This window comes from Lineus longissimus, chromosome 17, assembly GCF_910592395.1.
Source record: "Lineus longissimus chromosome 17, tnLinLong1.2, whole genome shotgun sequence".
Classification (NCBI taxonomy): domain Eukaryota; kingdom Metazoa; phylum Nemertea; class Pilidiophora; order Heteronemertea; family Lineidae; genus Lineus; species Lineus longissimus.
Window position 1 is genome coordinate 10,742,372 of NC_088324.1, and position 25,435 is coordinate 10,767,806.

General features: G+C 41.3%; 2 protein-coding genes and 1 long non-coding RNA gene across 6 annotated transcripts; 2 read left to right on the top strand and 1 right to left on the bottom strand.

Annotated features, from left to right (window-relative positions):
* The first annotated feature begins 1,177 nt into the window (after positions 1-1,177).
* LOC135501586 (dual specificity protein phosphatase 12-like) lies at positions 1,178-7,476 on the top strand. 3 transcript variants are annotated; one of them, XM_064793763.1, is made up of 8 exons: positions 1,178-1,221; positions 2,394-2,699; positions 2,936-3,049; positions 3,449-3,570; positions 4,175-4,277; positions 4,412-4,607; positions 4,891-4,939; positions 5,108-7,476. In XM_064793763.1, exons 2-8 carry the CDS (start codon positions 2,428-2,430, stop codon positions 5,269-5,271), a joined length of 1,020 nt encoding a protein of 339 aa, XP_064649833.1. In that variant the 5' UTR covers positions 1,178-1,221; positions 2,394-2,427; the 3' UTR covers positions 5,272-7,476. The 3 variants fall into 3 exon arrangements, with proteins under 3 accessions (XP_064649833.1, XP_064649832.1, XP_064649834.1); XM_064793762.1 differs by lacking the exon at positions 1,178-1,221 and adding an exon at positions 1,228-1,277; XM_064793764.1 differs by lacking the exon at positions 1,178-1,221 and adding an exon at positions 1,238-1,324.
* Positions 7,477-9,600: 2,124 nt separating this feature from the next.
* On the top strand, positions 9,601-13,576 carry LOC135501738 (uncharacterized). Its single transcript, XR_010449629.1, has 4 exons — positions 9,601-9,728; positions 11,873-11,970; positions 12,194-12,226; positions 12,535-13,576. It is a non-coding gene; the product is annotated as an uncharacterized LOC135501738 (long non-coding RNA).
* Positions 13,577-13,954: 378 nt separating this feature from the next.
* Positions 13,955-21,050, bottom strand: LOC135501443 (dopamine beta-hydroxylase-like). 2 transcript variants are annotated; one of them, XM_064793566.1, is made up of 12 exons: positions 20,663-21,050; positions 19,834-20,240; positions 17,921-18,070; positions 17,516-17,779; positions 17,109-17,306; positions 16,744-16,846; positions 16,439-16,605; positions 16,027-16,209; positions 15,641-15,700; positions 15,180-15,307; positions 14,614-14,767; positions 13,955-14,363 (listed from the first exon to the last, which is right to left on the bottom strand). In XM_064793566.1, the coding sequence occupies exons 2-12, from the start codon at positions 20,206-20,208 to the stop codon at positions 14,244-14,246; spliced, it is 1,902 nt and encodes a 633-aa protein (XP_064649636.1). In that variant the 5' UTR covers positions 20,209-20,240; positions 20,663-21,050; the 3' UTR covers positions 13,955-14,243. The 2 variants fall into 2 exon arrangements, with proteins under 2 accessions (XP_064649636.1, XP_064649637.1); XM_064793567.1 differs by having other exon boundaries at positions 19,834-20,524.
* Positions 21,051-25,435: the final 4,385 nt, after the last annotated feature.

Here is a 25,435-nt window from a genome sequence, read left to right on the forward strand (position 1 = left end):
TATCAGATCTGCACAAGTACTGAATCAAGATTTGCAGCAAAAATATCTGAATCTACTCTATTGAGAGGATATATCATTTTCGTGATATTTTGAAGAATAACTGCCAAACTAGCAATGATAACAAAGTTTCGCTTTACCATCTATCAGATAATGTATCTACAACTAATTTGACATTTTCAGCATCTTATCCCTCATCGTTTACGGATGCTGACCATCTCAAAAATACCTCATACCCAGGTCTAAAGGGTTTTTGAGTCCTATGCTTTCAGTGCATGTAAAGACATATTTGACCTGGAGCCAAGAGTGTTTTTTGGTGTTCATGCCACTTTGTCCCCAGAAAATGCTCAATTTCTGAAAAACCATGATGCAGTTGGATTTTTCATCTGAATTTTGATATGCAGCATCTTTGGACATCAGCAACTACATTGGCAGCGTTTTTTCATTGATTTTGATATGTCTTGATATCAATAATGGCAAAATATCATTTTCCCCAAGGCTGGATAAAAAACCTAATTGGAGTCAGATTAAAACAACAATGGTCCGTCAGTGTATTTTTTTATGCCCAAAGATGCAGCATACCAAAATTCAGCTCAAAATTCACACAGCTTCATGGTTTTTCAATTTTTGGGCAATTTTTTTTCAAAATTCTGGCCTCAAGCAATCTTGACACTAGAGGCGCTGATTTCGTTCCTGACAACGCCTCTAGAACTGGTGAATTGCCACCATCTTGAAAAGCAGTACCGCGGATGTGGAAATGTAAAGAATCTTTACAATTGCAAAGAGGCTATCGCATCACCACTACACCAGAGAACACGATGGCTGCACTATGCTGCATTGATAGTTTGCAATAAATTCACGTAAAAACACACCAGAACATCTCGGGTTTTATTTACAAAGATCATATTTTGTTATTTATTTATAAAACAAGCCATTTTATGAAAGAATGTGGCACTTACTAGGCCTGGATAAGACTTTGGAGTTTGAAGTGGTGGTGACGCAGTGTTGAAAACACCTGAATCTCAGGATGCCGATATCCAAGATGGCGGAATTTTACCAATTCCAGTGTCTGAAATTGAATTTTAATTTCGGCACTGTGCGAGTTTGACACCCTCTATGGACAGTGGCGCCTCTATCGGAAAAACCTGTCACATAGATGTTCAAAAGTCATTACCGTTCTGGAGGATATGATTTAACGGTATCCAAAGGTGGCGCTGTCAGCACGTGGGTGAAAACTTTCCCTAGAAAATTTTTGCAAGCGTGTTCTTAATCAATTTCCCGTAAAATTATTGCTCATATTCCGTGCATACTCTTCCAAAACATTAAAGTAATATCAAAGAACATTGTTAAGTTGTTGAATAGCAAAATATGTGAATATTGGAAGCACATGCAACGTCGATTAAGGGCCGGCTGTGTCAAAAACTTCTGTCCGAACACTAGCTCAGATGCACAGTATGCAGTGTAGATAGTGTAGTGTACGGGCTGTCGCCCTCCAGGTTCCAGCTCAATGACAACGCGATATATCCTTTAGGCCTATTTCCTCTTGCCTCCTTTGCTCGGTCATAGACAACGCCATGTAGTGTACGAGCTTTCGCTCTCCAGGTTCCAACTCAATGACAACGCGATCCATCCTTTATATTCTTTACTTCCTCTAGACCTCTTGCTTCCTTTGCTCGGTCTATACTTGACCATAGCCAAGGCTAATCTCCCTCTCTGCAGCAAGTACCCCTTGGTTCACCTGGTAGCATTATATAACAGAGCCTGGTATGAGATGGCACAGGATGTTCCTATTGGCTGCTAACCCTGTAGCTTGTTGGGGTGGTTGTTCGGTTGCCCATCACAGCTAGGCTAGCTGGATTCCAGATCTAGTTCATGCCCAGGCATACATGACTTGATGGTGAATGATGATTTGCACAAGCTACACAAGATTCCACATGAAAAGTGTTCCCGATCGATTGCCTTGTAGATCAGTAGGGCGTAGGCCTAAATTCTGATTAAGGAAAATACATGTAGTAGAATTCTGTGAGATAATGCTGCACAGTACTCAGTAGCCTAGTCAACGATCATGTCGTGGAGTAATGCACTATTACCATTGCTACATTACTTGGTTCTAACTCAGTCGAAACCCTAGGCCTAGTCCTTCACATAGACTACTTTACTAGCACAGGCCGATTGTATTCGTAAATGTGTTCACTACAGGATATAAACTTCAACATTGCCGTTGTTTAGACATATATACCGCTAGGACAAATACTATACATACCAAGTTTCAGCAAATTTGCATGCATGATAGCTGCCCTACGACATTGTGTATAACTGCATTTCTATTTTCCTGAGCCACCAGTAAATATGAGCGGACAGCGTCCACCTTTAATGATTGTTTTGTCTCATTTCAGTTAGCAGCCCCTGCCCCTACCAAGCTCACCCAATATGGCAAACAAATATCATATGACTAAAATCATTGATGGGTTATACCTTGGAGATCTGGATGATGCAAAACAGACCAGCCAGCTTCATCATTTTGGAATCGCACACATACTGACCATCGATGAGAAAAAGCTCCATGAAGACTGGTCACAGTACTTTCAATATAAATGTATTCAGTGTTATGATCTGGTTATTACCGATCTATTGAGTCATTTTGAGGAATGTTTTGAATTCATTGAAAATGGGAGGAGAGCTGGAGGTGTTTTAGTACACTGGTGAGTTTGGGTTTTAACATTATCATGAGGATTTTTTTACGCTATATTCTGATATCAATATCAACTGTGATTGAAAGAGACTGTCATCCAACTTTACACTTTAACTGCTTTCTTAAAAGGTACATGGTTTACCACAGGGGAGTGCGGGAAAGGAATGAACAACCAATATGCATATTCAAGTAGTGTGTTTGAAATAATTTTGAGGACTGGTATTGTTAATTATTTTTTTGTTTCAGTTTGATGGGTATGTCACGAAGTGCGACTGTGGTAATTGCTTATATCATGATGAAGGAGAGGATTTCTCTGAAGGCTGCCTTAGAAAAAGTCAAGGAGAAGCGACCACAAATCAGGTAAAAATAAGGACTTGACCTGTTTTGAGATTTGTATCTAAGGGCAATGAAATATTGAAAAACTACATGGCTGTGTGCTCATATCCATGAAGTCTAAGACACCTTCACAACCAAGAAAAGCTGTCACTTTCACAGACATAAAAAATATTGGAGACAATGTCACAACCAGGAAGGATCTTGGTCACAACTTGGAAAATCATTCCAATGAAATTGGCCAGGAGGATTATGGATACCAAAATATATGACTGTGTTGCAACATGTTACATGTTATACCAAACTAGATGACTGTGCTGCAAGCAGGAAACATCGTCACAACCAAGGGAATAGTTTTGAATATTGTTGCTGGCCATAGTGTTGGTGACTGTTGAGTGTTGATTAAAGGAAATTGTATTTTTTCAGACCAAATGAGGGCTTCATATACCAACTTCAACTCCTGAATGATATGGGTTCCCAGTTTGACAAAACAAATGAAAATTATAAACTCTATCGACTTAACTTACTAGGAGAAAGGATAAAAAATGGTAAGTGTGTCCTAACAGGACACAGTCTCTATCAAGGACACATGTTTTGGTCCCAAACTTGTCATTTCAACTCAAGTTAGCCTCTGTCATTAGAACTCCTTAATGAGGACAGCATTTGTCAGTAACATTGGTGTCATAATTAGAGTGGTTATACTGTGATACATGTATTGTTATTGATGAATGTTTGGTGACCATGTTCTGCTGCTGTAGTAGTTGAGATAACCTGTAGTCACAATCAGTCCTTCGGAGATGACCAGCAGTCTCAATCAGTCCTTTTCTATCATGGTTAGTCACATTTTCTTGTTGTGTAGGGTTGTGGAGCTGTTTCAAATGTATGCTGTGTGTATTAGGCCTATTATGCAGAAAAAAACCAATGAACTTTCAGTGCCATTAAATTTAGAGAAGAGCTCTGTACAAAGTGCTGATGCTTTATTGCTTGTTGTACTGTAGCATTCTCCAGGCTTAGCGAATGTACTAATAAGACGTAGACATTAGAAACGATGAAGCCTGCAGCTCTACATTAAAATGAAATGAATGATACAAATAATTCTTTACGGTAAAAGCAATCATGCTTGTTGTTTTCAAATCAAATTTCCTTTTCCAGAATGCTTGGATGACGGCGACGGTGCTACAACTGATTTTCTTGGTTCTGACCCGCAGAATGCCACAGATCAACAGGAGACAATATATAAATGTAGGAAATGCAGGTACGTTGCTAACAGATGAGATGTGTTTGCTTTAAATTGACTGCTTGTTTAATAAGATCATTATAATCTCGAACAGTGACTTTAAAACTAAAAGTGTATGACTAACTGTTGATTGAGTGCGTTTCTAATTTCAGGCGAGCCCTATTCAAGGCCTCTTCTCTCCTGTCCCACTATATTGGTAGAGGTGAAGCGGCCTTTGACTGGAGAAGAAACCTGAAAAATCAGATTGAACAAACTGCTGACTCCCCTGATGTAGAGAAATGTACACAGTCCATATTTATAGAGCCTGTACAGTGGATGAAAGGGTTCATTATGGTAATGGAGGGAAAGGTAGGATCATTTCAGGTCTATCAAATGCGACCTAAAACGAGCTGGTGGCTAACAATTGCTTCAGAACCAGGTATCCGCGGGCCTCAAACCTTCTACCTTCTGTCACGAGTTGGAAGCCTTAACCACAAGGCTACCAGGATTGGTTGTTGATATTTATATCGGATATTGACATACGAATTGAGACAAATACCAACTCTCGATCCTACGATGAATTTTGTCCGTTTGGGTAGACACTGTATTTGCAATGTTTTCAGCTGTTTATTCACTTATCTATTCCTTCCAGATTTCTTGTCCAAAGTGTGACAGTAAACTGGGAGCATTCTCTTGGAAAGGTATGTTATGACAAATCAGCCATAATAATGAATTCAGCCAGAAATTTAGAGTAGATCGCCATTACTTGACATGATTTGAGTGCTTCATAAATTTCTAAATGTTACCACAGTTTGTTTCCTGGATAATTATTTCTTCAATTACCTTGTCTCTACTTTAATTTCTTCCAGGTGAACGATGTCCTTGTGGATCTTGGGTGACACCAGCGTTTCACATCCATTCTGGAAAAGTCGACCACTGTCCGCCTTTAGCTGTTCAGTCACCTCAACAAAAGATGCCAAATCTTCCCGCCACAAATCTGTCTTCCGTAGATTCAAACTCAGTTCAAAATTAGATGAGTACCGGTACTGGTACTGTGGACCCATTTGTTGCAGCTGTACTGATTATTGTTAAATAAGATAACTTCTCTTTAAAATGTCAAATTCTGGTATTGGTTTTTCATTTTCGGCGTTTGGAAAATCTTTGCGAAACATTTCAAAAAGAACTTCAATGTTCAGTTCCGAACTTTACCCAGCTACCCTTTCAGTCAATAACTCGCAGTAAAAATCTTCTGTGGGTACTGTCCTTTGAGTCGGCTGTGTGCTATCTTTCTATGAGGCTTAAAATAGGTAAGGACAGGCCTATGGTTTAGATGCCCCTGGGCTGGTTAAATGTGTGTCCACTGGTTGTCTTGTTCTGGTATATGGCACACACAGTTGGTAATATGCCAATCAAAACTAGTATGGCCTATGTCTTGGGTCAAACCAGGGTGGCTTTCTTCAAAGATGGTGTTTTCATTTGGTTGGCTGAGGCTGTCTGCAAGTGCTTGCATTACATGTATGAAGGCTCGTGAAGATGATGGGTTTACAGTCGGGTACAATTATAACAGTTATCTAACGCCTTTAATTAAGGAACTATCAGTAACAGATTTGGAGTCTTTATGAGTGTATGCTCAAAGATGGATACTTTGGACACCTTTCTTTTTGTCCATGTTATCAAAATGTGCTTTATATACTGGAGTTAAATGTACTATACATGTAAGGATTATATAGGAACCTGTTGGGGCTGTGCATTTAGTGCATTTGTAATTGTTACACCCTTCCCTTTTTTCTTGGAAAATGATTCTGCACTGAGTGTACTAGAAACTGCCAAATTTTAAGGGGCCGCTTCACGGATTTGAATTTTTTTCAGTTTTCAGGTCACAAATATTTTTTGGCATTTTTGATTTTTGTGAAGCTGGGGTATTTGCAAAATCTCCTGAAAAAAACCCAGCAAACAAAAATTTAACTGTTTACAGAATAGCCTCTTGTGCATTGATGAGAACCGATTCTCAGTCCCCAGCATCAAGGGGTGGGTGGATTTGTTAACCCTGTTGGAATGTTCTGTGTATTCTGTTCATTTAAGTTTTGTGCCTTATTCTAAATTACCTCCGATCTATTTCATTGCCTTCAATTTTTTCACAAATGACAGATTAGTCGAACAGGTAGTAAATCCCACAAGTGTGCCACAATAAAACCCCGCATTTGCTTGGGTTCCTTTGATGCTGCATACCTGTGTGTAATTAACTTGCATTTTTCCGTCTCTAGGTTAAACGTTTTTGAGGTGATAGATTTCAGTGAAATTGATATATATGTAGGCTAATACATGTACTTTCAACATGCATTTCTAAAAAGTGAGGCCTGGCTGGTAAGTAGTGGTTGTTGCAGTATAGTTAACTGCGTGTCAAAATAAATTAATTCAGCTAATGAGAGAAATACACAGGACATTTACATTTCATGAATGATAATTTGCTTCTTTTCTGATCAGCGACCCTATGTTGTAGGGAAACAAGATAGCTGACCTATGGGGCAAGCCTTAGATGTTTCCTACATCATGTCAGTTGTGACATTGAAATCAGCAGAGTTGATTAACCCCATAACTTGGCTAAGTTCAGACACTTCACCACAAGAGGCACTCATCTTTAAAAAGGCAACTTGTTTAAAAAATCAAATATGGGCATTCAGATAGGCATATTAGTCAGATGATATTGTATGTTTCAGTGCATTTTGTTACTGTCCAGACAAGAGCAGGTGGGACTTGTTGAGTAAGTTGTGGGGGTATATTGAAATAGCATCAACAGGTTAATCACATAACACACTGATCTTCCAAGTCCCAAGTCCAATTTTCAGTGGGGTCCTTATTTTTGGATCGCTGTCCTTGAACCTGGAAGTTAAGTGCCACGGTGTCCTCGGGTCTGAGCAGTTCGGAACCTTTGGTTTTCCCTTTGCACCCTAAACTCTTGACATTAGTCCAGTAGAACCTCCCTTAGCGGACACCTCTGTTAGCAGGACACCTTCTATATTGTGGACACTGATTTTAGACCCTTATTGGTCATTTCAATTCAATTTGACCTCTTTAATCATGACACCTCTGTATTAAGGACTTAAGTTTTCAGTCCCCAGGGTGTCCTTGATGGAGACGTGGTTCTACAGTATGTTCCTGATCTGGACAGGTTAAGCTATGCAATTTGATGTGTGAATGTTGTATGTTGTGTTAAATGAAATATATCAGTGAAATTAGAGACTTGTTTTGTCTTGTTTTCTTGTCCTTGTACGCTTTGTCAAAATGACATTACGGTACTGTCTGTGGTGATTCTGGTGGATGGTTACAGGACACTTGCCTAGACCACCTCATACTTGCTTTAAACCCCAGTTTCATTTGCTCCGAAAGAGTTTGTCCAGTTAACTGTGATCCAGTGTTCTGTGTGGACATCGAATCAAGACGAGATTCACGACAGAGAGTACTGTGGACCAGTCAGTTACTGATCTACCAAAATCCTGAACCTGGATTGTAAAGGGGGTCCATTGTACTAATTGGTCCCCATGCTGGGACAAGGAAGATACCAAATCTAAATGAAATGGTGGCTTCCTTGATGAAGACAATCATGAATCAAGTATGAAAGGTATCAAATGGAGTTGCCGTAAGCTGATAATGAAATGAAATGATATTGTCAGTGAAAGATATTGTCACTTCTGGTTTAGTAATGAAATGATTTCCTCCGTGATTGGACAGTCTCTTCAGTAATCAAGTTCATATCAATAAAATTATTTCGTCAGTTTAAATTGTCATTGTTTTCAGAGGTCTAGTTGATAGTCATTTCTTCAGTACGGTAAATGAAATGGTCTCGTCAGCGCTCAAGGGATGATAATGACACGAGTTCGTCAGTGATAGCTAGAGTCCGTACAGTGGTTAGGTTGATGATGAAATTGTTCATTCGTGAGTAAATCAGTCGGCCACTACCCTTTGCTCCTCTAAGTACTTGGGCCGCAAACAACTTTCCCCGTCGTCTTCTGTCCCTGCGATCCTCTCCTGTTCCTGCCAAGGGTAACCTGTGCTTGAGGGCACACCACTTTTCGTCAAAAGTTCCCAGTCACATCAATGATTGGTAACTTCAGTGAAACACTTCATCCATCACACACATCAATGGTTGATAACTTCAATGAAGTACTTTGTTGATCACATCTATAGTTGATAACTTCAATGAAATATTTGGTCGATCACATCAATGGTTGATAACTTCATTGAAGTACTTGGTCGATCACTGGTTGATAAATGCAATGAAATACTTGGTCGATCACATCAATGGTTTATAACTTCAATGAAATGCTTGGTCGATCACATCAATGGTTGATAATTTCAATGAAATATTTGGTCGATCACATCAATGGTTGATAACTTCATTGAAGTACTTGGTCGATCACTGGTTGATAAATGCAATGAAATACTTGGTCGATCACATCAATGGTTGATAACTTCATTGAAGTACTTGGTCGATCACTGGTTGATAAATGCAATGAAATACTTGGTCGATCACATCAATGGTTTATAACTTCAATGAAATGCTTGGTCGATCACATCAATGGTTGATAACTTCAATGAAGTACTTGGTCGATCACATCAATGGTTGATAAATTCAATGAAATACTTGGTCGATCACATCAATGGTTGATAACTTCGATGAAGTACTTGGTTGATCACATCAATGGATGATTAAACTTCAATGAAATACTTGGTCGATCACATAATGATTGATATCTTCAATGAAATGCTTGGTCGATCACATCGACGGTTGATAACTACAGTGAAATTTATGTGACTTTGCTCACGACCATCTTTAGGCTCTGAGACATCAATTTCCGATTATAGAGTTTATTTAACTATTTATATATGACCCCCATCAGCAGCTTTCGGCGCGCGCACAGCCTGGCGTTGTCATAGAAATTGGCGCAATATCATCAAGGCTGAATAGTGATGGCCTTATCAAAACAACAAAACGTGTCGACATTTTTCATGTTTTGAGAATGTCAGATATGGAGCTTTTTCTTTGTTCGGCTGAGTGCAGGTGTAAACTGGTATTTTCAATAGAAATGTGCCCATTATTTGTGTAGTGAATAGCCCTTCAAGGCAACCTTGCACCAGGTAACGTTTAGCTGAATGTCCCACGCATAGATCATTGCACTAATTTGCTAAGTTGCTTGGGAACAAGTTTAAGCGCATTTCTATTATCCCGCGCTTTGGAACCAATCGGATTCGGAGAAATTTCTCCCGAGTCTTTGTTGATTCTTTGTTCGGGTTATAAATTTATGCAGGTCATGGTGTCCCAGTTTTCTTTCCCGCGTTCCAATTGGTTTGGATATTTTCACATTAATACTAAGCGTCTGCTATTGGCTGATATTCGTACACACAATGTTGATATCAATAATATTGCATTCATAATATTAGCGTCGTTTTTAGCGTCCTTTAGCAGAAGAGCGCAAGCGAACTATAAATCTGGTAAGTTCCAATTTTTCGTTCTCAGATTTATCCGATTTTTATGCACCGATTTTCTTGATGTTTGTAAAATAGTTTGGCGTGTTCATTATTTTGTCGTCTGCTCAACATGTCATTATATCTGCTTTATTCGAATTGGGTCATTCGTTTGTATCTGGTTCGTTTACTTGTGGAATCAAGATGGCGCCTATAAAATAAATTTCGGATCTGCCGCGCGCGCCCCCAGTTTGCGTCTTAAATTCTCCGAGATAGGGCGCTTTATACCAAAATGGCATGAAATGCAAAAAAATATGTAATCTTCTCAGTGAACTGAAGCAGTTCACTCATAATGGGGATGTTGTTTTATGTCATACGCAACAGCTTTTGCGGGGTTGTCCAAGCAATTCTGCGCTCTCTTCTTTGTTTTTGGAATAGTGCCTGGATTGAGATGCCAACTTTGTGTTCTGCAAAATTGTAAATGTTATTGTTCAGGCAACTTAAGAATTAAGGGCCCTGAATAACTCTATCATAAAGATTATATTATTGATAACATTTCAAAAACGGCCCTTTCATAATATGGTTTCATTTTCACCAAATTATGTGAGGTTATCTATGAAGTTGTTTATAGCAGTTAGAATGAAATGTCTTTGTTTGGTTGGGTCGTCCATGGCAGCTAGCTCGCTGATAGCTACCGAATGATTCAGTTTCCTCGTGAGATTTTTTTGCTCCTCCTTCTACGATGTTCTTCACAATAGTTTATTTGTATAATTGTTTTGATTCTAAAAAGAACTTGCCTTTTTAGTGTTATTTATTAAAAAGTTTCACTAACGTAATTGATGGATTCATAGTTCGATGACCATCTCTGTCTTAGGTATTTGGGGTCGGAGTCGGGCTGCAGAACTATACCGGTATGCCTACTCCGTTCGAGTGAATTCAATTTAAGTGAGTTTTAAAAAACGGCAAAAGTTGAGCAACGGATCCTTGTGTGACTTAATTGTAGTCGATTAAATTATTTCTTCGTCTCTGCATTTTGAAGAAAATGATGATTAAATTGTAACTTTCAAAATGAGCGCTAAAGATAAAACAGAAAGAAAAAGAAAACTCACACTTTTTAGCTATGTGTCTCTCGTGCACAGTTTTTATATTGGTGTGGAAAAGCCATTCGGGGAATTATATTTAGGCCTATCGCGAGCTTAATTCGTATATACGTACATCCGTGCTAATGCATACTTTATCAAAAGTATGCGCGCTAACCGGCGTGACAACAATACGAAGAGAAAAAATCTGATTATTTGCAAGTTGAAACTAGTATTCGGCCTATATTTTTCTTTAGGTCACTGGACACCTTAATATTCAATGGACCATGGTGTTCCCTTGCTTTGAAAGCTCGCAACTATCATATTCCCACTCAACCACTGTGTATTGTTAGCTTTGCGGCGGTGAGCGGGAATCGCGCGCGACTTTTCAAAAGAAAACTTCGAGTGGGCGGAGATGATAAACCGAAACGAATATAGAAACAGATTTTGATGCAACATAACTCAAGCGAGCGGTCGCAAGATTGTATGATATATGTAATGATATGGATTGAGAGGAAAACAACGCCCTGGATGCTTCACTTCAAAATCGTCTTCTTCACGATCGTCTTCTCTCAAATATTTAAATGAAACTAGTTGACGTGAATACTCAAGGTCAGTAGGCCTTTCGTGCTCATAACTTTGCTCAAGAATGTCATGGAAATGAGCGGTTACATGACGTTTCCTGTCATGCCTGTGGCACACTGACACAGATAAGCAGGTCAGGCACCTGGGGTCAGCCCAGGCCACCCGGTGCGCTGAGTAATTTCCCGCCATAAGTATCATGGTGCGCACTGCTTCCGAAGAAGTCCGATCCCGGCATCAATTCATCGCGCGCTGTCGGTATCGTACAGTCAAAGTAGAATGTTTGGGAGGTGTTATTTTATTGCACATCTACTCCTAGAAAATCCGCAAACGGCGGTTCCGCGATATGTTTATAAAGTGCCCGCGAAAAAGCAAGCCTTTAATGAAATCTGTTTAAAAGCCTGCACACGGACTGAAGGAACGCGACGCCGGCGTGTCCGACTTTATGAAACAGACAGATCCTTGTTGGTGTCTGATTCAGTCGCTTACCATTTCCTCTCCTCTTTGCAGTATTTTTCAAAGAAGCAAAGGCAGCAAATCGTAGTATCTCAACATGGCCAAATCAGCCGCAAAAAAGCCCGCAGCAAAGCCAAAGTCTACATCAAAACGTAAGTAGTTTGTGTGTAAGCCGAGTAGAGGGTCACATCACGGTTTTTTCAATGTTTTACTTTCCACTAAAGACCATAAATGCTATGGTAGCCCTCTTTGGCTTAAAAACAGTGACATCTTATGACCAAGACCACTTAGAATTTATGATTGATGTCACTCTGAACACCTGATCGCATACCCACTAGTATCCAAAAAACTTACACAACTTCTCCTCTTTTACAGCAAAGGCAAAGAAGCCAACAGGAAAAGTCACAAGTAAGTATTCAGCTAAATCACAAAAAATACCGTCGAAATTATATTCAGATCTTCTTATTGGTCTATTGGTCTAATACGAATTTTACATCGGTTGGATTCTGAAACCCTGCGGCGGTGCAGCCAGATCGAGGGATTATGATTCGCCAGTACAACCGAAATTGGGAATGTACATGTATTGTATTTATAAGGAAAGTGGCGAATTGTAGCTATTTGATTTCAAGGCATGAGACGAAAGGTTCCGAAGTATCGAAAATCTGTATTTCATTTTTGGTCCTCAGTTTCTTATTTTCTCCTCCCTCTATTTCCAGAACGTGCAGGCGGAAAGAAGAAACCCGCGAAGAAGGGAAAGAAGAAAGCACCGGCAAAGAAGTAAACGTAGAGATTATGCAAACAACGCCTGCCACCATGCAATGTTTGATATTTTACTGTAAAGATCTTAGAGTAGGAACTGCTATTTCATCAACAATGTTTCTGTCTCGTGAGTGTTATTCCACGAAGCTGCTTCGCGGCGCCAGTGCGGTTTTTTACAATTTGGCAGACGATAGTTTGCTGCGGAGCTAATATCCGGGACCAACCAATCATCTTGCGGGACTGATTCAATTCATGGACTCAACTTTTTTAATTTATATAATATATATACAATATATAAGCATATATATTTGTACAGTCAATCTATATTGCGTCATCGTGTCATGTGACCCTAGATTGGTTCAGCAAGCAATAGGAAAGCACCACGTGACCCCAGAGACTATTTGAAGGAATAGTAAGCGTTGCTTAGCAAGCACTGCCTAGCAACAGAGAAACAACGTTGCGTAGCAACATATAAAGGTTAGATATGAAAGACTTAAAAGGATATTCCAGCATCTTGTCCCTGGTCTTTGTCTCAGGGCACCGCACAATTTGTGAATTTATACTCAGTGCATTTTTATGGACAGGGACGAGGTTGTGGATGAATTGATCACGTTTGGGAGGCATGGAGTTCGAACACGCGTTGGTTTGCCACGTAAACCAGGTGATTGGAGGAAATTTGGACAGATACTTCAACAATCTCACGCCAGGCATCGGTTGACATAGCAACCCAGAGAATTTTTGAACTTTCTAGATATTGGTCACGTGGTTTGACGGATTATTAGATTGCTCGATCAGAATACATCGCCTGTTCAGCAACTGGTTTTGAGGGACGATTTCGTCTTGCATAATACCACTGAGTACAAATATTATTCTTCAAACCCAGTTGCTGGATTTGGTTCATTTTGAATAAATCATAATTGGACCAGCCAACTCCATTATAGGGCTCACTGTACGGATGTATAATAAAGTGTCTTATTCATCACCATAATTATCATCAAATCATGTGTTTTTCATTGCTGTCGTAAGTGGCCGTAGGGGGTCACCTCTGGCTTCGAAGACCAAGCCTTTGCTTGCCCCATGACAACCTCTCGCGTTGAAACAGTCAGTTCTTTCCGATGGCGAGCACTGAGTTCATCCGATCCATCAGAACGTATGGGCGTGGTCACATATTGAAGATTTTAAACGGGATGGAGTTCCCTTCATCATGCAACAAGGTCAAGTACGATTTACATCGTTCCCTCGGGCAACATCCGTCTGTCATAGCATTGTCCCGAAAGTGTCACACCCAGGGGACCAGATTAGCTGCAGTTGCCGCGAACACGCGTTAGCCACAGCCGGCCTTTTATTGGACCGAAAAAGCAAAATACAATTGGATGGTTGGAAAGATTATGAATAATTTATTCTTTGGCGTGATAATACATTTCAATTTATGCATGTAGTAAAATTGCCACATATGCACGTGCTGTGTGCCCAGGTGAAATCGATTTGCCGTCGATTAGGCTAGCGGTAGTATTAACACTTCCAGGTCCACTCTAGATTCTCAAAAGAACGGTTAGAAAAAATATGCTCACTCTCACTATTGCTTGATGCGATCGTTTTACATTACCGTCATGCATAGAGCTGGGAGTTCAGATAATATTCAATTTTGCTTTGTTCAAATATCCCATTATTTCCGGATGTCATCCTCTTCCTCATAGCTTTCACGACTTGCCTGATTCAGACAGCGCCTCTCTGGCTTCTTGATGGGGAAGACGATCTCTGACTGAGGCATATAATCCCAGTTACCCTGCAAACAGAAGGAATGGCCTAAGTAGGGTCCAGAAAACGAAATTTCAGACATTCCATGTTGTGAACAACTTCAAGAATGAGTTTAGTCCCTGTCCGAGGAATCGGGTGTACCGAGCATCAGCTTCGACAGCTTCCATCGGAATTACGCATTTCCGATAGATTTTTCCCGCCTAGTGCGCCTCACTGCCTCGCTGAAAAACTCGGTCGGAGGAATCAAACCCACAACAATTTTTGTAGCATGAACTTACGGGGAACCTGTCACCATTTGATCTGTTGCATTGCATGGAGATGGGGGATTCGTCATAGAGCGTCTTGAGCAAGTGTGACGTCATCGGCGTCCATCGTATGGAGCGATAGTTGTCCTCTATGCCTTTACTGGGTGAGGTGGCGTCTTTGTCCCAGCTTAAGAGGACAGAAGTGGTCAAATTCAATGGTTTTCAAAGAAAAACTGCAATTTTGTGCAGGCTCTATTAGAAAATTCATGTGATTATCATTGCCATATGTTGCGTTATCATTACACTTGAAGTGGCGTTACGTTTACATGTAACTTGGACATCTTTTCAAAGGATGACCATTTCTTTTACACCTGATAATGAGACGCTCCTGCGGGCACTTCTATCATTAAGTGTCAGTAAATAATCACAATATATTCCTAATATATGGCCTTTCGTCCGAACCCACTGTGTTCTGTCCACACGAAAGTAATTCGTACGAATGAACGGCCGCATCTCATCGGCTGAGCCTGTCATAGAAGTGTCTCTAAACATTTCGTTTAGTTGAATCACATGCTGTGAGATGGTCATACACTACTTACTTGTGCATGAATTTGAAAAATCCATGGAGGACATCAGTATCGACGGAACTTTTGCAGACTTCGAGATCGATTTTTGGATAGTAATGGATATAGTTGACGCACATTTCGTCCGTTATAGCAAAACCACCCTGTGATAATGAAAGGTATACTTTAAATTCCCTTGGCAAGCAATTAGACTGCGGATGGTCGGATGAAGTTGATAGTCTGTCGGTGTTTCTCATGTTTCGGGACTCTCTGCTGCCTCGTCGTCAGCATTATGGACCACGTAGGCAAATATTTCTCTGATAAATTTGTTCAGATTTCAAGTACATGTACAGTGTATTACAATTCGACAATTCTTGAATCAGAAAATTGCGCTGCCTAATAACAAAACTCCGTCTCGCATCATTCTCGGACGTTTCGGAGCTGGAGGAACCGGTCTCGGAAATGAATGTTTTTTTGTCCTCACTCCATCGACCTACCATCGTAATATTCATCTTGTCCGTGGTGTGGTACATACACGAGGTGGTCAGGGAGTCCCCCTAGAGAACAAAAGGAAAGATATGATCGAGGAGACGCTCATCGTACTAACCTGGGTGAATGTCTGCGAAAATACGTCATTGGGCTTCAGTCTTGCTTATTAGAGAGCCCTCAAGCCGAACAGTTATTCACGGGCTCATTGCTATAGAGACCATGGCTTTCACTTGATTGCACATATCATTTTGATTCTGTGAAAAGTTGGTTTTAGGGAGTGTCTTAAAAAGTTACTGCTGTCCCCAATTATTGGGCCTCCGTCAAACCACAGACTTTTAGCACTTGTCAAACTTATAGTGTGAAAAAAGGATGTAGGTGATTAATCACCACCCACCGGTTTGACGAGTCTTGGCTCACTTAGCAGTCTTATCTCCTGGAAGTGTGGACTGTAGTGTTCGTCCCTGTTCAGCTCCGGCAACTCGACCCCATTCCTGATGTGTTTGGTCACAACCTTCCTTCCTGTCAGGTGGGTGTGGAGCTGTGAGCCAAAGATCACGATACCTTGAGGTGGCAGGGCCTGGCAATGAGAGAAAGTGTTGCATTTACAAGCACTGTGATCCTTCAGAGGTATTCCCATCGTATAGGAGCGCTTTGTCGGAAAGATTGGCAATGTTAAAACATTGAGGGTCAAGATGCATTACAAGCAGTAGTGATCTACGTATAGTGCGCTAGGCTAGTCCCCAGCAGTATTGACGGATTGAGCGCTTCGAAACTGCGTCGATAACTGAAATTGTTTTTGTCCTTACCACTCGAGTGCACTCTGATATACAGTCGCCGGTCAGCCAAAATCCTTCATGTCCCGGTGGGATGGAATTTTTAGGTGTGTACTCCAGCCCAAATTCCAATGCCCCTGCATCGAACTGGCGGAGATGGGGCGTCACGTAGAAACGAATGCCAGAGCTGTCAATGATACCTGAAATTGAATATTAATCAACGTCAAATTTTGAATGAATTTATTTCTCAAGTACGTTTTGCGAAAGATGTAACCCCCTTGTTTTATAAATTATCAGTATAATAAGGAGCATTCATGATGATTACGGGGTGCACGTACCTGCTTTCCTCTCTGGGTTGTTATAATGAACCTGTACCATGACGTAGCGTGAAAAATCCTTCCCTCCGATTGGGACGCCTGCTTCCTCCGGATAGGTAAACGGCTGAAAATGAAGAAAACTTCAATATATTCGCTAAGTCCACAGTCCCCTAAGACTAAGAGCGAATTGGAGGCATTGATTGGTCGAACTACATGTAGAACAAAGAAAATACTTCGTAACGTCATCCAGCCGAGCTGACGCCACAATCTAGGCAGTTTTTAAAATATTGGATTATCCACAAAGATGAATGCATAGACGCAAAGATCTGTTGAGGAATTAGAAACATACAATACAAATAAAATACACGTATGGGCCATTAACTCACCCTTGCGCCCATTGCCCACGCGCCTATCACCCTCTTGCACTCCTTGAGGGGTTTTGGCACATTCGGGGCCATGGTCTTGCCCTCCTCTGGGCAAGGACCGCTGTAGTAAGGCACCTCCACACCCATTGGCACCTCACAGTGGAAGATCTCCATGTGGTGAACTAGCATCTCGTGGCTCGGTTCTACCATACCATCAAACTGAAAATGAAATATTAGAGATTATATGTAGATTGAGTGATGACGAAGACCGCTGCTATTGGTGACGTAGACTGCCCATCGTAATGATGTAAACGGCTGATAATGGTGACATCATAGTTGGTTTATTGTGTTTTCATTGATAAATATCCACATTCCGCATATCCAGATAAATATCCATATTCCTGTCCAACCTGTCCTGCCACACCTACCCTTATCATGTGATGAACTTTCTTCATCTCAGGAAGCTTCTGGATCTGACACCAATACGTTGTATCATCGTCAGGAACGTGAACTTTCGTCACCATCATATCAACAATGAAGGTGTCGCTCCTTATCGGCGGAATCTTGACCTGACTTTTTAAAAGTTGCGCCCTCTGGATGCCCGGTCGATAAAGCGACAATTCAACTCCGTCCAGGCCGCGAGGTTTGCCGTAGAAGCGCCCTGTGAAGAATATGATGTGGGTGGTTCCATTCTGCAATATAGTTATGAGTAAATCTCAAGCTCGGATGAGGCCCAGGGAAGGAAACACCATGACGTCAAGTCACGTGATTTCATACCAAATTGTCAACGATCATAAAGTGAATATCGAGTATACACGTATTTTGATACTTACATCTATTGGGTTATAATCGTTGTCGTCACAAGTGTCGAACTTTCTCTCAAAAGTGATCTCGACCCCCTCCTCTCCGTCATCTATGTCGAGCAGACGATAGTCATCGTGCTCGTCATAGTGAATTAACCCCTTCCTGTCTGTCCATGCATCCTGAAAGATATTGACAAATGATTAACGGGTGACTGAGGTATATGTTGATAAAATTGCAGACATTGAACGACATTGCCGAAAGGCTCGTGAAAATGCTTAAGTCTGGTATCTGATGATGCAGTTGTCGTACGTGACCGTCCCCGCCGACAGGCTTGTAAAAACGCTCGCGTTCACGTTGGTAGCCTACTAAGTTTGGGCCAACATAGAGGCAAGAGGACAGACTGCTCAGTGTGTTCCTTTCATACAGTCTAGCGATTGCATCCGTCAAAGACGACATATTTTTGCAGAAATGAAGTCAATTAGAAGCCACGGATCAAAAGCACTCGTCCCACCGGCCGGGGATAATCACTGTCGCCAGCTGGCGGCGAGATTGTCTCTCATCCACTTCCGGTAACATCAGCATCATTACGACATCAGAAGAAATCTGCTTTTATCAATAAGTTGTGAGGTGCAATTGCTCATGGCTACCCATACCAACACTATTACAGACATTTTGGCAGAAAACCCCACCGACAGTTATCAGCAAGTTCTGGTAAGATACTCTCGGCAAAGCAGATAAATTCTGATATATATGTGATTTTAAAATTCCAAGATTTTCCCTGGAAAGGTTGCCTTTGCTCTGTTGTTCAATAATTACAAATATAAAAGATGGATGACTATTGAGACCAATGACCTGAAGCCGATCGAGGGTCTTCTAAAACGCATAACTATCGCGGATCGAGGGGTCACATGGGTGTGTTAATGTGTCCACTACTTGCTGCCTCAACATAAGTGAAACGTTAAATCAGCCATTCTGTGATTTTGAAATAGTGTGCAATCAAGAAGCTGGAAGCATCAGATAGCGTCCCACACCCGTCAACTAACCATCGACTAATCACCCCGCGGAAATTATGCCGTCAACGCACAAATATATGCTGATAAAATCCGATCCGAAATGACGGAGAATTTTCTATAAACGTGAGATGGGGGCAGGTTTGCTTCTCCTATAGTATAAACATTCTTTTACGGAAGGCTCTTTGGTAAATAATCATCATATCTGATGTTGGTTTATGGTAAATTAAGAATGAGTTGTCGGTATTGCGTTGGTATCATGTGCCGGTCTCCGACACCATTTCCAGTCATGCATCATTTCCTGCACTACTTCCAGCTCCCGGCGTACGTATGCGCTTTTGCGAAACGTTTATTGTCATTTGTGAAGCGGCAATACGTAAAATCGCTACGGATACGTCATACCCGACGAAATTCGTGTCTGCCGAAACTCCTCAATTACCTATTTTGCATATTATCATAGATAGATAGTTATTAAAGGGCAATAATTAAAAGTCGTACTAATACGTCGAGTTGACGCCATTTTCGTGTGGCGGAAACTCGCTATTATGATTATAACATCATTATCACGTCTGTGGTGTTGAATTTGTAACGTTGGTTTCTAACGCTTATTGAGTAACTGGACCCAGGAAATAAACGTGGAATATATATGGACATGTATTTGATTATGTCATCAGCGAATAGCGTGGGGAAATAATAGACAACTTCGCTAGGGGCATCCTCTCAACACATGTGGTGTGCACATTTCCGTGTATCGAATATTCGTGTACCTCTCAGTTTTGTAACGCCTTTAACTGTATATTATAGCTTAGAGTAGGCTGGTTATTCTAAAAACTTGCAGCTATTGCTGACTAACGCCAAGATGTTGTCGGGGGGCTTCTTCAGTCAGTTTTTCTTCAACAAAGAATAAAGTCGTGCAAAAATTTCAAACCTACCTTAAAATGAACTTTTCTCTTTTCATCCCTCCAGAACAGCACCAGGTCAGCTTCCTCCGGCTCCCCGTAGGCGGAAAACCCCATCCCGACCCTCTCATGGTCATCAATGGCAGCACGAAGGCTGAAAACAATCCTTTCTCGCTCAAAGTCCGTCGCCCATCTAAGTACCAGACGGCCGTTCGGGTCGAGATGAATTTTGTACGGAAATTCCAGCAATGATTCCGCAGCTTTTGTGTTTTTGTATGGATTTTCTTCTTCGGAAGACTCTTGTGGCTTGGGCAGTAGTCCAGGGAACTTGATTGACATTGAATTCACAGAACACAATATTGCTGAGAAAAGCAAAAAGTTCCGCATCTTTGTCATAGTCTTCATCATGAGCTACTTGTCCGCCTATTTTGTCTCGTCAGCTGGTGGTGGAAATGATAAAGTAAGTTTCCTTTGGAAAGTGATCTACTACTGAAGTAGCAACAGTGAAATGGAAACCCAACTCTGGAAACCCAATTTTAGCAACAGATATTTATAGAGCGGTTGCACGTGACGTCATCATCCACCGGCCATATAAGGGACAGACAAAAGAAAGCAAGCCCAAAAAATCATGACATGACAAATCATCGGCGGTCGGCGGGAAGACGCCTCCAACATGGCTGACGGTGAAAAAACGTCGCAACTTCTTGATTGGGGTTCTCCTTGACTGTAAAACGAAGAAGATCATGGAAACAGTGTAACGTTAGTTCATTCCCGACACTAACTGATAATACGACTGTGATAACGTATGAAACACTCCATGGCAACTTCTCATCTAATATTTGTTAAATGAAAGACAACTCACCTAACACTTGAAATACTTCGAATCCGATACACAGCTGCTTTCTAAAACCCCATCCAGCCAAGTATTGAAGAAAATTGAAGCCTTCTAAATGCACTTTTCACTAAGTCCTATTGGGAGATACGTAGAAACCTCCCAAGAGTCGCTGTCCGAAGAAAGCAATAAAATGCTGGATCGGTATGAATGGGATGGCTTTTCTAAAAGAGTTGCATTAAACTCCAAGCAGCGTCACGAAAAAGGCGTGCGCGAGGATGTGAAGTGTTGAAGGATCGCCTCTGCAGGGAGTGTAATATTCACACCCAATCAAAATCAATTGATCTGTTGATATCTAATGAATACGATCGTCTGCTCATCAACAGCTCGTGGTCGCGATTGATTAAAAACAGAGCAGACGAACAAAGAAAGTCAAGCTAATATTCGCAAACTCGTGCATCATGATGTCATAACTGTTACCGTTTGGTCGGCGTTTCTATAACAACGCGAATGATGTGCGAGGTTTCTGGGAAGTTAGCATTCCGCGGGTTCGATTGGACGATTAATATCGTCTCCATGATTGACACCCTCGGTCCTGAACAGGAATTCTTTCCAGAATGCATTTCCCGAATGGTTTAGTTGAAGTCAGTCACCTTGGGCGAGGTCATTGACGTACAGTACATGTATTGCCTACCCCGAACTAGCATCTTGGAAAAAGGTGCCACAACGCTTCGCAAATTATTGTCTGTTAGGCAACTAGGAAACAGGCTCAGATTTGTAGTAAATAACTTAATATGTAATGCCGGAAGAGATCATTATAGTGCCTTTTAAAGTTGTGAAACGGAAGTAAAATCTTCTTGCGATCGTTAGCATTCTTCTATCATTCTCGCTTTCGGGCGCTTGGTCCGGGTCGCAACCAAAATGCCACCAGGACTGATCAGAGCGAAAAGCATCGCAACCAATCATGAAATAAGCCAAGACATTTGCACGAAAAAGGATCTGGAGAAAGTGATAAGTCAGCCAGACCTTAAAACATTGTTGTAAGGTTAACATGTAAGGGATGAAACAGACCTCACACATTTGTTCATGGTTTAGCGATAGCCAGGGACGTAACTGCAACACCAGCACGACTGATCTCAGTGTAAAAAGTATCACGACCAATCGTGAGGATACGAGCTAATGGTCCTCAACGCCAGTAGCAGGCTGGGATGTCGGCAAAGAGAGTGGCTGGGGGCGATGGATGGCGATAGATTGGCCTAATGGGAAAGGGGGAAGCAGTACTTCATTAGGAAAGTGAGACACTAACTAAAATCCATTTACATGTATTGGTAAATTTTACGATGAAGCTCAGAGTGTTCTTTTACATCCAACTCTAAAAAGGTCGAATATAAAACACGGACACATTTTGGTTAGATTTTTGTATTTAATGGCAGCAAACTTGAAGATGACTCTTCTTCATTCGTGTTATTTCGGTGGTGCTTCTTGGAGGTAGGAGAGAGTTCGTTGTTCGATGCTGCGCTTTTAGCCGTTGGGTGACACAGTGGACTACTAGAGATTTTCAAATGATGAGAAATAGACCAAGATAGGGCGTAGAAAGACATGGGTGGGTCGATCATCTTGTTAAATGATACTATGATGCTCACAATTTGAGTGTGAGACATCCTCAGTATGAGATGAGGTAAGATAAACCTGTCCGAAGATTGGATATTGTTGCTTAGATCGAGAATCCAGCATGCAATCACAATCTGTAGTATAGATGGGCTGAGTCAAACGCCAATAAAATGACTAGACTGGCTTTGTCTTCATAGGATCGTGTCTTATTGCATGTGAGAGATACTGTTCTCCTGACATTGGTGAATTGGCCACCATCAGATCGTACCTTATTGCGTGAGAGAGATACTGTTCTCCTGACATTGGTGAATTGGTCACCATCTGATCGTGTCTTATTGCGTGAGAGAGATACTGTTCTCCTGACATTGGTGAATTGGCCACCATCAGATCGTATCCTATTGCGTGAGAGAGATACTGTTCTCCTGACATTGGTGAATTGGTCACCATCTGATCGTGTCTTATTGCGTGAGAGAGATACTGTTCTCCTGACATTGGTGAATTGGTCACCATCAGATCGTATCTTATCGCGTGAGAGAGATACTGTTCTCCTGACATTGGTGAATTGGCCACCTTCAGATCGTATCCTATCGCGTGAGAGAGATACTGTTCTCCTGACATTGGTGAATTGGTCACCATCTGTTCGTGTCTTATTGCGTGAGAGAAATACTGTTCTCCTGACATTGGTGAATTGGTCACCATCAGATTGTATCTTATTGCGTGAGAGAGATACTGTTCTCCTGACATTGGTGAATTGGTCACCATCTGATCGTGTCTTATTGCGTGAGAGAAATACTGTTCTCCTGACATTGGTGAATTGGTCACCATCTGATCGTGTCTTATTGCGTGAGAGAGATACTGTTCTCCTGACATTGGTGAATTGGTCACCATCAGATCGTACCTTATTGCGTGAGAGAGATACTGTTCTCCTGACATTGGTGAATTGGTCACCATCAGATCGTATCTTATTGCGTGAGAGAGATACTGTTCTCCTGACATTGGTGAATTGGTCACCATCAGATCGCATCTTATTGCGTGAGAGAGACACCATTGGCCTGCTTGGTGAATAGGTCACTGTGAGTGTGTGTCTTATTGCGTGCGAGAGACACTATTAGTCTGCTTAAGGTGGATAGATCATCGTGAGTGTGTCTTATTGCGTGTGAGAGACACCATTGGTCTGCTAATAGGTCACCGTGAGTGTGTGTCTTATTGCGTGCGAGACAGACACCATTGGTCTGCTTAAGGTGAATAGGTCACCGTGAGAGTGGATGTTATTGCGTGTGAGAGACACTATTGGTCTGCTTGAGATGAATAGATCACCGCAAGTTTGTGTCTTTTTGCGTGCGAGAGACACTGTCGGTCTCCTTTAGGTAAATAGATCACCGTGAGTGCGTGTCTTATTGCGTGTGGGAGACACCATTGGTCTACTATAGGTGAATAGGTCACCGTATCTTCGTGCGTGTGGGAGACACTAATGGTCTGCTATAGGTGAATAGGTAGGTCACCGTGAGTCTGTGTTGTGTGTAATTGCGTGTGAGACACAGCCTGGTGAATAGGTCACCATGGGAACATCTTATTGCGTGTGAGAGCCGATACTGTCGACTTGGCCACCCATCTATTCGTATCTTGCTGCGTGTGAGAGATATTATTGACCTGATTTTGGTGAATTTGTCACCGTCCATTAGATCTATCATATTGCGTGTGAGAGATAGGCCTACTACTGGCCTTGCTTTTGGTGACATGGTCCTCCCATTGATGAACTGGTTACCAAGATATCCCGTCAGTATGTAGAATGACCTTGAAAAAGTACTCAATCAATTTCGTTACTGTCCAGGATCTCAAGAAAGAAGCGGGGAATGCCACCACAGTTGTGGCAGACAAGATGGAGATTTCTTAATGATAGTTCGATCCTATCTTGAAAGTCCAACGTAATTTTTGAACGAAAACGAAGTAGAAAGAGAGGCTCTGCAGATCCAGAACTACTTTGTGAAGATTCACCAGATCCTAAATACATAATGTATGAAGAACAAAAGTAGTTACTGCATTACATTGCCAGAAAGAAAAAGGAAATAGAAACGGAAATGGAGAAGCGCTGCAGATAGAGAACTACTTCGTGAAAGATTCACCAGATCCTAAATACATAATGTATGAAGTACAAAAGTAGTTACTGCATTACATTGTCAGAAAGAAAAGGAAATAGAAACGGAAATGGAGAAGCCCTGCAGATAGAGAACTACTTCGTGAAAGATTCACTGGATCCTAAACACATAATGTATGAAGTACAAAAGTAGTTACTGCATTACATTGTCAGAAAGAAAAAGGAAATAGAAACGGAAATGGAGAAGCCCTGCAGATAGAGAACTACTTCGTGAAAGATTCACTGGATCCTAAATACATAATGTATGAAGTACAAAAGTAGTTACTGCATTACATTGTCAGAAAGAAAAAGGAAGTCGAAACGGAAATGGAGAAGCCCTGCAGATAGAGAACTACTTCGTGAAAGATTCACTGGATCCTAAATACATAATGTATGAAGTACAAAAGTAGTTACTGCATTACATTGCCAGAAAGATAAAGGAAGTCGAAACGGAAATGGAGAAGCGCTGCAGATAGATAACTACTTCGTGAAAGATTCACTGGATCCTAAATACATAATGTATGAAGTACAAAAGTAGTAAGTCTACTGCTTTTCCACTAGGGAGAAAAAAGGGGATAATGAGACAGCGAAGGACCCCGGTCAGAGTGACCAAAAGGTTGTATAGAATGAGGTGAGATCCTGCACGCGAAGTGTTCGATCCACTCACGAAAAAGAAGGTTTCTGCTTGTTCCACGAAGTACATGTTTTGAGCATTTTGTCTACGCACTCAAGGCCAGTCTCACCAGTTAAATACCACCAGATTCTACTACTCACACGATATAAAAGCATTTCAACTCACTTTAAAAGAAACATAGCTTTTCTTTTTTTCTTCACACAAAATGAGCGTTTGAGAGTCGCTTCTACCGAAGCATCTACTCTGTTTCTCACTACTTGGCCTGTATTGCTCTCTCTCACTACTTGATTCCCGGTTTCTACTCGCATTCATTTTGCTATGCAACCCACTAATCTACCTGTTCTAGCTTCTTATACACCATTCTAAATACTCTAGCTCCTTACTACATACTACTCTAACTATTCTAGCTGCTCACTACACACTA